At 31.1% G+C, this 13,692-nt stretch overlaps 1 protein-coding gene across 1 annotated transcript in view; it reads left to right on the top strand.

The window, feature by feature from the left end:
- The window catches only part of LOC111634377 (protein bicaudal C homolog 1-A-like), a 28,103-nt gene extending 21,819 nt beyond the window's left edge, over window positions 1-6,284 (top strand). Inside the window, exons 19-20 of the mRNA XM_023379142.1 lie at window positions 3,835-3,931; window positions 5,894-6,284. Of these exons, the coding sequence (XP_023234910.1) occupies window positions 3,835-3,931; window positions 5,894-5,994 (198 nt within the window). The 3' untranslated portion in view covers window positions 5,995-6,284. The remainder of the gene's footprint in view (window positions 1-3,834; window positions 3,932-5,893) is intronic.
- Window positions 6,285-13,692: the final 7,408 nt, after the last annotated feature.

The following is a 13,692-nucleotide window of genomic DNA, read 5'->3' as shown; positions in this document are numbered from 1 at the left end:
AAGGGGAAAAGGAGAAAACAAGGGTGCCTGCTGCGAACCATCTGTCCAGAGAGAACAATTTAAGATTAACATGATTGGATTAAATGATTGTGTGTAGGATAAAGAGACTAAAGTGGATGCCTTCCATAGACATGACAAATAGCAAGAGAACAATGACACAAGGTGCCAGAGAGAGTATGAACGGGGAGGCACCTTGATAGTGGGGTACAATGGAGTAGGTGGACTGATACTGTCAGGTTAGTCAGTCTTGAGAGCTCAAAGGTGAGGGAGCTGGAGAGAAGACTGTTAGATGCTGAAGGGTTGTAGTCCATGAGGTGGAGTTTGTTGACATAGTTAATGAAAGTCATAAACATGTCCTTGTCTTTGAAGGCATTGAGGTGGCAGGGCCAGTGGTGACCTGTTTTTGTTAACATTTCTTTCAGCTGTTCTTATGTCATGGTGTGTTTCGAACAGGTGAAGATGAGATGGAATGGGTCATCTTTTTCTTTGACAGAACAGTCAGAGACTGTCTGACTGTACCATTTTTACGAAGTGGTGCAGGTAGCATTTGAAGTTCCCACGTGCAGTTAATATCTGGGTAAGAGCGTGATTTGTGCTCAGGTGTGTGAGGTTAAACCTATGGACAACGTCAGGGAAGAAATTGTGGATGATATGCCCAGTGGAATTGCTGTCCCACTCCTTTGCCACCATGACATAAGAACAGCTGAAAGTTTTCTGTATATGTAGGAGATTGGAACAGAGGAGTAGAAGGTGAGATGCCACCTTGTGTGCTTTCTTAGCGAGGCCATCTACTTTTTCATTGCCCCTGTCGCCAGTGTGTCCTTTAACACATTAGAATTTAATGGAAGCAGCATCTTTGAGTGCCTTGATGATATTCAGAGTGTTGTGGATGTTGGGGAGTTTGATTCCCTTTTTTTAATTTGCTGTACGGCTGTATGGCTGTTGCTCATGTTTATTGTTCTACTCCTGAACAGTTGAATGTTGTCTTGCGCATACTTCAGGGTTTTCCAAATTGCCAGAGACTGTTTGGTTGTTAGTGCAGTTCTTATGAAGTTTAAATGCCGCTTCCCAAAAGATTTTCTTATGAGGGTCTTCCAGACAGGCTGCTGTGACAACAGCTTTAGATGCCTTGGAGCCATCAGTGTAGATACAGAGCCCCCAGGGGTTTGAGGGGGTGTTGGTCAAAATTAGAGATCTGGTTTGCAGGGTGAATGATGGGTTGATCAACATTGAGATCAAGGCCATGCTCCAGGTCCTCATCCACCAGTGGGTGGATCTGGTCAGGTACAGTGGCGTAGCGTAATGGGGGTGACAGGGGTGGCACTTTTTAGGGGGCGGCAAAATTTCACAATAAATAATATCTTGTAAAAGTTTAAACCATTTTATCCCATATTATCGTCTCACCTATGATTCGGACTGATTGAAATGAGCATGGAATAGTCCAGGTGAAGTATTAATTTCACCCGGGGATGCAATGTGCAGTTTTTATTTGCTTGTACAATTCATTTGTATTCATATACACCTCCAATATCCAATGGAGCTATTTTAAACAGGTGGCTACACTGGCAAGGAAATTTTCATTACTTGCTCTGATACGAAACTGAATTTTAGTCTTTTAAATTGAGATACCTAAATAACGGGACGGCAAAGTTTTCCTTTGCCCCAGGCGGCTGACACCCATGCTACTCCGCTGGTCAGGTAGATTGTAATTGATAACAGTCTTGTGAATATACTCTTGGCTGGTGTTGGAGGAGTTCATGTTCACCAGGAGATTCTTAACCTTGTGATCATCTATAAATACATTAACCGGAATCAGGCCAGCGATCACCAACAGGGCGTCCATAGGAACAGTGATGTATGTATGATTTAGTGACTGCTATTGCAGCGGCCCTCTGGGCAGAAAGGAGTTTCTTTCATATGTTGGTCCTGTTTGCTGTGTAACCCCAAACCTCACATCCATAGGTGAGGATGGGTTCGACAACACATCTGTGAATGATTTTGCAGTTGCTGTCCAAGCCCCAACAATTCCTGGCAATGGATCTCAGTTTATGACTTACAGTAATAGCTTTGTCGTAGGAGTAGTTTACGTGGTCTTTCCATGACAGTTTTGTGTCTAGGAGGACTCGGAGATACTTAATGGTGTTTGTGTATTGAATTTTCTGACCATTAATCCGGATGGAAGACCTTTTTCTTGAGGGGATTTCCCTTAGGGAAGATCATTGTGCTGCATTTTCCATAATTAATGATATGATAATTTTCTTGACTCCAGTTATAGACCGATTTTAGGAAATTGTTTGTGTAGTCCTGAAGCACTTCATGATTCTGATGGTATAGCAGAATAATAATATCATCTGCGTTAATACCCTACATAGACTCATAAGTTGCAAATACTCTTAACTAGATTGATGAAGGCAAAATAGTTTTATGTAAATAAGTGTGTATTTTTAAAATTTTTAGATTGTCTTGCCACTGTCAATCTATTTAGAGTAACTATTACCAGAAATGTGCATAAATGCACAATCTAAAATTTTAAATTGTTACCATAGTTGCAAAATATCACCAAAACAACATAATTTCAAGAAGTGAAAAATGACTTGCTGCTAGTATCATCCAGATAACACCTTAGTCCAGTTAATCTAAAATTGCCTGTAATATAGATATATTATTACATTAACTTTACAAAAAAAATACTTAGGAAGCTTTTTAAAATTTAATATTTTATTTTAGTAAATTACTTAGCTCTGCTGGAATAAGTAGATATTATGTAATATTTTTTCGGGGGATATAAATTCTTGATGAATGAATGAAAAATGTATCCTGAAGTTGATATTCAATATGGAGAATAAAATTTGACAAAATTCATATTTTGACTTTCAATTCTTTACTTACTATACAAAAATACAATATTATATTTAAGAATGATTGTAATCTCAATTCAATTATGCATTTGGAATGTTTTTTATAATATAGAAATTTTAAAATAGTAAAATAACTGGACTTTGTCCTGACTATAAAATTTTTTTAAATGTAATTATCAATGAAGAATATTGTAAAATTATTCAATTTGAAGAAAGTCTTTGCACCCTGCCCTTCTTTCACAGCCTCAAAATATTTTTTTGTCCTTGGCCATTTCATTAATGTATTAATTGAAATACTTTTTTATGAAAAATTTTCAATTCGATGGATATATTTGTCATAAATATATTCTTTTCCACTGTTGGTATTACTGATAAATAATATAGGAGTAATGTTCAGAACAAAATATTTGAAAGTTTGCAAATATATTCAAAGTTTGATTTTGTTTATAGTTGAGAGAAATATCTTCTTCAAAAATAAAATTGGAATTTTTTAATAGATTATAACTTGCTCAGAAATGTCTCTTGACAGGAAATTTTAATTTGTTCAGTGTATAAATTAGTTTTAAAAATCTATTATGAAGGTTTGATGGTGCCTTACTGGTTAATTTAAAACATATTTTCTAATATTTCTAAGTGTTTTTTGGCGTTAAGCTTCAAATTTCTAAGCTAGCTTAGTGTGAAGCTTCTGCAAATGAGTCTAGAAATTCCAACATTTAACATTGAACTAATGATATGATATGTAAACTTACCAAACTGCATTTCTTCAGAAAGTTCTATTCATAAAATAACTAAATGTTATTTGTAGAAGCTTGAATTCTCATGAATCTCAAAGACAACAGTCTTATCTTTAATCTTAAGTTCTAATTTCTTCTTGCCTTAAAAAATTACTTTCTTTCTTTTTATTAATAAAATTGTAACAATTGGTTAAAATGTAATTGATCATCTCAATTTAACTTATGCATCTTTTTACTTTCAGATTGATTTAAGTGTGTTCCTTACTTTGAAAGATTCTGATTTACAGGAACTGGGAGTTACATTTGTAGCAAGAAGAAAAATGTTACATGCAATCTCAGGTAATTTGAAATGTTTTAAATTTGTTCTGTTTAAGATTTGTTCTGTTGTAAATCTTGATCATCAATTATATTCAATGGCTAGTGTACTGGTATTTTTGTAGTTAGTTCAATGGAAGTAGTACTTTAATTTAGCTTGATCTTAAATATATTGAATTTAATATTTTTAAAAGATTGACTTGACTAAAATAGATTTCTTCAGTCTTAAAAAATTAAAGATAGATATGTTGTAATAAAATAATGGTAGATTTGTCATTGGTCCAACCCCCAATGAGTAAGAAAAATTTCTCATTGTCAGGTTGAGTGGATATAAAAAGGTATACCTGTTGTACTTTAACTAATTCTTGTAGTATGACATTAAAATATTGGGTATTTGCTGATACAAAAATATTGGGAAAATGTCCCTTCTATCCCTTATACATAAATGTCTATGGTTAAATGTAACATATATAGTTGTCATGAATGCAAGAATATATGCAGGCAGTAGCACAAGATTTAATCTTGGGAGCCAAATTGAACAGGGGAGAGAAATTTTTAATGAGAACTCAATAAAATTCCCACCTTATGTGACATGTGTTCTATTTCTATATTATGAATTAACAAACATAATTTTAATTAGTAACTACACCACAAAACACCAGGATGTGTTAAATACTGCACTCTTAGAACCTGTAACCAGTGTGACATAAAAAAAACAAAAGATAAAGATCACCACAAACGTTTTTGAACTGCTGTGAGTTCTTCAGGAACATATAGCAGACATGCATCATAATAGAAATACTTCTGCCCTCGCCACACACGCCACCAATCCAGATATTGTGGCAGCCTTCCACCAGGCAAAGCTCTTATGCACCACGTCACACACCAAACACCTTAAGTGGCTAGTCCATCCACATTTATAAATCGACCCTCAATGACAACTGCATCAATTTTAAGGATGAGTTGGTTCTGTTGCCAGCCTGTCAGGTGTTGGACTCTAAACTTTAAGGTTGTGATAGGTCAACCAGATGAATATGCATACGTCTCACATAACACCTTCTTCTAATGTTTCTCGAATTTCCTTAACAGTTTCCTCTGTTCCATCAGTAATTCTGTTTCACACCTGAAGAACTCACAGCAGTTCAAAAACGTTTGTGGTGATCTTTATCTTTTGTTTTTTTATATCACACTGGTTATCGGTTCTAAGAGTGCAGTATTTAATTAGTAAATTTCCAAAAGTGTTTTCCTAGTGTTTCTTTTCCTTTTACTTTGGAGATGTCAGAGCTCCTTTGCCCACACTCTGGGTATGCAGGAGTAACAATTTAAATATTATTCTATTTATTGCTGTGCATATATAGCAAAAAACTGGAATGCTATTCAGTTGAAATTGCTTTGTTTTTTGACTAAAGTGAGTTCTGGTTGTTCTAAACTTAACCATAAGAGATGTGGGCTTTATAAATTGAAAATTTTTCATTTTCTAAAAAACTGTCAATGAAAAATCTTGTTACACAGTATAATTTGAAGACTGAAAACAAATAGAATTCAGAGATATCAAATAAATTTTATTGTAACAATTTACACACTTCCTTTTTTTTATTATTATAATTGCAAACTAAAACTACAACTGGGTTTTTTTAGAACAGTCTTAAGACATTGGTCTAAATATCTGCTATAATAATAATTATACTGGAACAGGTGATCGGACTAAAGGTCCAGATAGTGTAATTGGTAACACATCCACACGGCAAGCGGGAGTTGTGGGTTAGTCCCACTCCGGGCCTATTATTTTCTTCCAGTTTAATCTATAATTATTAAATTTAATATGGAGATGGTGCCTAATGCCTCTCTCTTTGGTCAAATTTAGTCCCATGTCATACAATACTTGTAGCTTTATGAAACCCGATACCCTACAATAAAGATGTTTATATATATATATATATATATATAATAGCAAACTTCTGGTTTTATAAATTTTTATTTTTTCAGAGTTAAACAGTTACTTTGGAAGCATGAAGAAAGATGTGCATTTTGAAGCTGCACCAGGTTCTGAAAGGAAACGTCTGTTGTCGAAATTGGCCAAATATTGAATATGAATATCATCAGTCACTCAAAATATACAGATTGTGCCACTTAAAATATTAACCAATTAATATCTCAACCAGATTATGTAAATATCAGAAATTTTCCTCAATTGTTGCAAATTTTAGTTTTTATTTTGCTACTAACACTATTACTGTTTGTGAAAGTGTGAATGGGTATGAAATTTATACAATTTAATATTGTAGTGCATGTCTGTTTTTGATTTGTTAAATTCAATGTATACACCTGAATTTTTTATACATGATTGTCACTTGTTAAATGGATATACTTTTTGATATTTTCAATAAAATATTTTATTTCAGTTTTTTAATCATTGTTTTAATTCTTTTTGAAATTTAAATGATCTCTGCATTTATTTAATCCAGAAAGCTAAGTTTTTAGATTATTAAAAATCAATTTCTCCAAAAATTGGTCACAATTTATATTTATACTTATTGAAAATAGTAAATTTTATTTCTAAAATCACAACTTAGGTTGCCAAATTTAATGCCCCCATTTTGGCAAGAAGTGATTTCAGATTTAAAATTACTCTTAAGGACTAATTTTACCCCAAATGACATTTCTGTAAACCTATAGTTAAGTTTCTAAAAAGCAAAGAAAATCATGGCTTAAATTTTATTTGAATGTGATTTTATTGAAGTTATCAATTTTTTAATTTTTCTGATGTGTTGGTAATTTTGAGGGGGAGAAGGATTTAAAGTATCTGTATACTATTACAGTTGAATTGTATAGACTTATTCTTATTTGTGTATTCAGAGAATCAAATAAAAGTTTTCATTCATTAAATTTCATAACTTCAATTGAAGTTTTTTTCTACTTTGGGGGAAAAAACTGAATTCATTAATATAATCTTATCCACTTACTATACTATTCAGAAATCCCAGATATATATCTTATATGGCTTTTAATAATTTTTACTTATTGAATAATCATGAAACATCAGATTAAATTTTGTATGTACTTTCTTCTGGATGATGATGACTAGTTTATTTTTAAAAAATGCATTCTGAAATCATTAAATCAATCTTAAATCATTCATTTAGTCTTCATAGACCATTTGTTATGGATAATATTTGGAAACATTGTGCACTAATAGAAAAAATTATATGAATTTTACATTTGTGCTCATTATTGTGCTCATTAAATTTAAGTGAAATTTACATTTTTATTTAACTTTGAGCAATTAAAGAATCTTATAAATTTAAAATTTTTAATTATATAAACTTGCAAAAGAATGCAAAAGTACCAAAGATAGGATGAACTTAAGCAGTACAAAGCAATAAGTTTAATAATAGATACCACTTAAGAAAATAATCTTAAGAAAATACTGTACTATATTTAAATAAGATTATTTCTAGGAATTTTTATTACGGTATATTGCTAAACTACACATAGTGAAAACACATTGACTTGAAAAACTTACTGAAGAGCAGGAAATAGAATTACATTTAGATTTTAGCAATAAAAGTTATTTCTGAAAGTTTTTAATACTTCTTGTGCAAAGATTTTAAGTTTTGTCATGGCCTTAATTTACTTAAAATTGAAAGTTTTTCTTCAATCGCTCATTAAAACCACAATCTGATTTATTTCATACTAGCTGAGGTACCTACCTTTCTTTGTGTATTTTTATATCTTATTTTCCAAGCAATTTTTTAAATGGAATAATATATGAACTTAATATAATAAATTTAATTTACCTGATCAAACTGATTTTTATATAGAAATTTACTGAGGTTATAGAATGCATTTAAACACATGAATTTAAAGTATATATCCTTTCCATGACTATCCAGCATAGACTGTTATATAGATGAATCTCAAACTTTGTACTGTATATTATGTTGATATATAAAATTGAATTCACATCTGAGTATAATGGGTATAGAAACCATAGTTTGCCTAATTTTCATCAGTCCAATAGTTATCAGATAGTCCAATTTTCAAATCCTGTTTTATCAAAAATTTGATATTTTACACACTTAAAGTCCAAAATAGAATGTGATGATTATAATAGGAATACTTTAAATTTTTCAGTTTTTCAGGATAAAGGCTGCATATTCTATACCCACAATATATAGATAGATTAATCATGATGCAACATGAAAGAGCTTGCATATTTTAGACCTGTGACTCATAGTTGAACATTAGAAGTAAACAGAACTTCAATGTTTAGACAAAAGGAAGAAATTGTGTTACAGTAACAGTGCATTGACATGCCATAAAACTCTGTATTGGTAAGACAAACATGAGATCAAATGCATAGCCACTCTCCCATCAAGAGAATTATAAATATCAGATCAGAACTGTAATTGGATTATTGTGTATATAACTAACACTATACAATAAGAGAAGAAAAAGGGTGAGTGGGAAAAATGTTTCTTGGAGGAAAGTGTTAATCTCTGAGTAACTGTCTCTGGTGACAATTCAAAAACTTAATCAAAAAAGATTAATAGGTCATCAAACAGTATTTTCATGGTCTCCGAATGGAAGAGTTGGGAAAAGAAACCTCAGAACAATGCTTGGGCTTTTTTCATTTATATATTTCTTTGTATATGTGTGTCCATGTTCTCTGTTGCCTCCATTCCAGTGGTGTAGCGTGGGTGTCAGCTGCCCGAGGCAAAGGAAAATTTTGCCTCCCCCTTATTTAGATATCTCAATTTAAAAGACTAAAATTCAGTTTCGTCAGAATAAGTAATGAAAAATTCTATGCTAGTGTTGGCACCTTTTTAAAATCACTAACCCGGACGGCAGGTGAGATTTGTTCGAACAGAAGTTCCTGACGCATGCATAATGTCATTTTGCAATGCAAAGAATAATGTGCAGTGCATGCCAGTTCTAAATCAGTTACAGTTAGGGACTAGGGAGACTTGGGTAGGAGTAATGTAAGTAAATTAAGAAAAAACAACTACAGATGACTTAGCTCTATTGGACATTGGAGACGTGTACGAATACGAATTGTACAAGCAAAAAAAAAAAAGTCAACAGGTTGCACATGATATTCTCGGACAAAATTAATAGTTCACCCAGACAGTGAGTCGATTCCCGGACTGTCCGGGTAAAAATCGAATGGGTGGTAACACTATTCTGTGCTCATTTCAATCGGTCCGAATCGTAGGTGTGACAAATATCAAATAAAATTGTTCAAATTTTTACAAGATATTATTACTTATTGTGAAATTTTGCCACCACCTTGGGCAGGCTGCCCCCACTACGCTATGCCACTGCTCCATTCTCCTTCATGTTGACTAGTCTGGCCAACTTTAAGTTGCAAATTGGGTATTTGTTATCATTATTACCATCTTCAGAATGCTCTTGGCAAGAAATGCCTATCATGCTTTAAGATGTTATTGCATGCATGCAATGTAAATGAGTCCCATATAATTCATTGGTATAAATAAACTCATTTTAGAAGAGGGGAGATTATCATCTAGTAAAATCCATCTAATAAACAAAGTATTGACAAATTGAACTCCACTTGAAGAAGGTCCTAGGTGGACTGAAAACATTTGTGATACATTCTTATGCTTTGCAGATATTTTTTGTGATATATTAGCCTTCCAGTTTCTAGTGGTTATACACTTGCCCATGAAAAAAGATTGAAACATGCATTTGGGAAATTTTTGTCAGTTCTCCCAAAGAAAAACTGACTGGTATCAGACATCCTGACACTTCATAATCATTTATCTGATCACAATAGTAAGAGGAAGCTCCCATACAGAATTTTTTGCAGCTTAATGATTTGGTAAAATTCATTAAGCTGAAAAAATCTTGATGATCTGTTTTTAAGGAAATATGAATGGATCCAATTTTTAAAAATTCCTCATTGGAAAATTAATAAAATAAACAACATTCTATATAAAGCTTTTATCATTAAATTTATTTTCTGAGTTAAGAATAATTTGATTATTATATTTGTCACTATAATTTATTGGACTATGCTACTAATTGAAAACTTCTCTTTGAATTTAGCTGTCATCTTTCATGAAAGGCCTTACTAAATCTCTATAATTTGTCTCGTAATGATACACTTACATAATGACTTAGATATACAATAACCCCCACTGTAACAAATTCTGCTTGTTAAAACCAAAAGTGAAAATAGGTGTATACAAGGAACTCATTCACCTGTATGTCCAAAAATTTTATTGATCAAACTGCAAAATTTTATCCTAGTGAGTCTAGGCATGTTTATAGCAGATGGCCAATTTTGGTGAATACTGTGTTTCTATGTCATTAGTCATCTGTGAGTTTATAATCTTCTACTACCAACAGGTACAAGAATATGTTGCAACTGCTTGTTTGTCTTACCAATACAGAGACATTATGAACAAGTATCCACTCTCCCATTTAGAGAATTATAAAAATATAAATATCCATAAACCCAATTATTAGGTTAATGCCAAACAATCGCCAGATTATATTCGGTTATATTAATGCTGCTATTAATAATAAAATTACTTAACCATCTAGGCCAAATTACTTAATTATTAATAGTATAATCTGGCAAATGTTAAGACTTTTGACAATTCTTATTACCAAATGATAAATAGATGGTTCTGTCTAATGCTTGTTCTGAAGAGTATATAACCCATTCCAGCATATATGTGAAGCCACCTGCTTTAGGAAGGTAAGATATCCTAAATTCATTGCTTTATGAAATTAGGACTGTAACAATAGAAATCCATAAAATTCAAAAGATAAACTTTTATGTTTGTTGCCATAACAGAATCCTTATTCTAATTATTTGAAATTGTTGCTATCAGTTTTATTAAAGTAACTGTTCTATTGCTTTAAACAATGAATGAAATAAACCATTGAAAAGAAATTGTTTGGAAATGGATGGAAAGTTCAGAAAAACCAAAACATTTTATACCAAAAGAGCTACAAATTTTCCATGGTGGGTGGAGTTTTAAATTGGTAAGACATTGTCCATTTTTCGAAAGCCAAGTTCTGGTGAAAAATATGGAGCTTGCAGCTCACAACTCAACCAGAAGATAGTCATTTCCAAAAATTGCAGTAAATCAGTGAGATGTTGGGAAAAAAAATGTCAAACTATGGTTCAAAGAGCTAAGCAATTTGCAAGTATAACATCATATTAAAAAAATACCTAAAGTGACTGAAATACAAAAAAGGGTAATTAAAACTAGAGCTTGAAAATTGTATTCTTTAATTGGCAAAAAGAATGCTTGTTTGGTTTTAGATGACAAAAATATGTGAAGTTGACTTCTTTACACTTCCAAGCTCATGCTATTATACAGTGTTTGAAGGTTTTCCAGAATCTCAAACATCAATTGGTGTCAAAAAGTTTGACTCAAAATATCTGATATGGCAAGCAATTTGCCAGTATGGATTGAAAATTGTTGTTTGTGACAAAAGGAAATATTGCTCTGAATATAAATGCTGAAATTTATATTAATGAATATTTAAAATGTTGTCTTCCTTTTTTAAGAAATCATGGTGGCCATACTTTTTGACCAGATTCTGCAACAAACATTGTGCAAAATCCACACTAAGTTGGCTGGAACAGCACAGATTCAATTTTGTATCTAGAGACATGAATCCACCAAGCATTTAATTATTTAAGTCTTAAATGTATTTTGAAAAACAAACTTTTAAATAATAGTTAAAGTCTTTTGAATTTTACAGATTTCAATCATTACAGTCCTTAGGTATTTCTCTACAGATAACACAGTGCATTGCATGCTAAAGTTTCTGCTAAAAATCTTTTAAGTTATAAAAGATTCAGTTATTTTATATGATCTAAATTATATATTAACAAATAACTACAGAATTCTAGTTTTAAAACATATTTTTGTTCAAATTAGTCAGGATCAACTATTTATGTAAACTTCGTTTTAAAGTATAACAAACTTTGAAACTGATATTTTGTATTTAAAGTTTATTCATATTCTTAAAAAATTCTTTAAAATTTCTCAAAAAGGAGCATACGTTACAAAAGTTTTTCTTAGTTTTAAAAAGTTTTAGTAACAGATCATTAAAAAAATAAATAATAATAAATGGCTGCTTTAATTCTTCCCACTCTTTGAGAACTAAAAGAATGTTTTTTTTTCATTTTTAGTATGGGTTCATTTAGGCCAGAGCTGCCCAATGAAGGCCGTATTGACCCCTCAAGGTGAATGAAAGTTTGCAAGTTTCTATCAACTCTCCTCAGATTAAAAAATTTGTTAAAAAAAATATTAAAAATTTTCACTTTAAAAGGCATATTACTAAATTTATTTGAAAGTTATGTAGGAGGCAGTTATGCGACTGTATATATATTGCATATATGTGCATATATTGAAGGGGTAAAAATACTTTTTAAAGGGTGACCAATACATAAAAAAGATTAGGAAACTGAGCTAGGCCCTTTTGGTTAGTAAGGACCAAACATATCCAAATTGATCTATCCATGAAAATTTCAGAGTAAATGTATTTGAACCAGCATTACCAACTATCTAACCATCAAAGCCAGTTTGAATTTGTAAAAACTGATTTTGTGCACCTTTAGCAACACGATTTTAAGATTTCAACAAAACTTTGAAAGATAAAAATGATATCAATATAAAATTATTGGAATTATTAATAAACTTAGATTTATAGTTTTCTTGTGCTTCTCTTATTATTTTCATTAAAAGTTTAAAATAATTTCTTGAAATAAAATATAAAAATANTTACAAGCAAATCAACTTATTCTATAGAACAGACACAAAAAGTTATTATATTTTATTTTAAGATTACATTGATAGATGTTAGAAAGATGTTTAAAGATTTCTTATGGAAGGAATAATTTTGATAAGTAATGAGCAATTATTTTATTGTGAAATTGTCACAATGCCAGGTTGCAATTTTTAATTTATTTAATTTAAAATGTATGTTCTCCACCTCAAATTAGTAGCGTCTTACCCCTGTATATCATACTTTTCCTGTTAGCAATAGAGTTATGCTGTTCATCTATCTAACTCCTTTCAGGGAAAAATTTTTGAATTGAAATAATGTGACTTCCAGTTTGCATCAGAGGTTCGTATATAGTTAATCGAGGCCTCCTGCCCCTAAACTTTCCATACCTGGTCTCGATTTTCATCTATCTAATTCTATTCTTGAGATTAAGGAAAGACAGACAGATGACAAATAGACATAAGACTGGAAATTTATAGATCTACAATTTTTTCAAATTGCTGCTCAATAAAGCTTAACTAAAGTTAAATTAAATTAAACATCCTTTAAAATTTATGTGATTTGGTTTAAGTGTAATTTGTTAAGCATTTGGTTGTACTATATAAAGTACTGTACATCTAATTTTGCTCAGAAACAATTAAGAAAACAATTATGATAAAGTTGATTATTTGAGTTTTGATTTCCTATTGGGATAAGATAATTATTTAAATATAATAAGTGAATACAATCATTATTTATTTTTGTAGGATGAACTAAAGCAGTATTTGACTCAGAAATATGAAGAAAATATATTGAGAACATTTCTATAATCATTGTTTTATATATAAACAATTATTGCAAACAATATTCATTGTCTTTACTAACATTTGCATAATACTGTAATTGCAAAACTTTAAAATTACCTTATATAATTTTTCTTAATAATATAAATTTTTTTAAATATTAAAAAATTATTTTTTACTTTCTATAATTCTATTTTTATAAGTAAGAAGGTAGAAAAGCTCAAAAAC

This window comes from Centruroides sculpturatus, unplaced genomic scaffold (genome assembly GCF_000671375.1).
Source record: "Centruroides sculpturatus isolate CEXI.00-Female unplaced genomic scaffold, Cexi_2.0 scaffold945, whole genome shotgun sequence".
Taxonomy (NCBI): Eukaryota; Metazoa; Arthropoda; class Arachnida; order Scorpiones; family Buthidae; genus Centruroides; species Centruroides sculpturatus.
The sequence above is the reverse complement of the archived record's forward strand: the minus strand, read 5'-3'. Positions and strand labels throughout refer to the sequence as shown.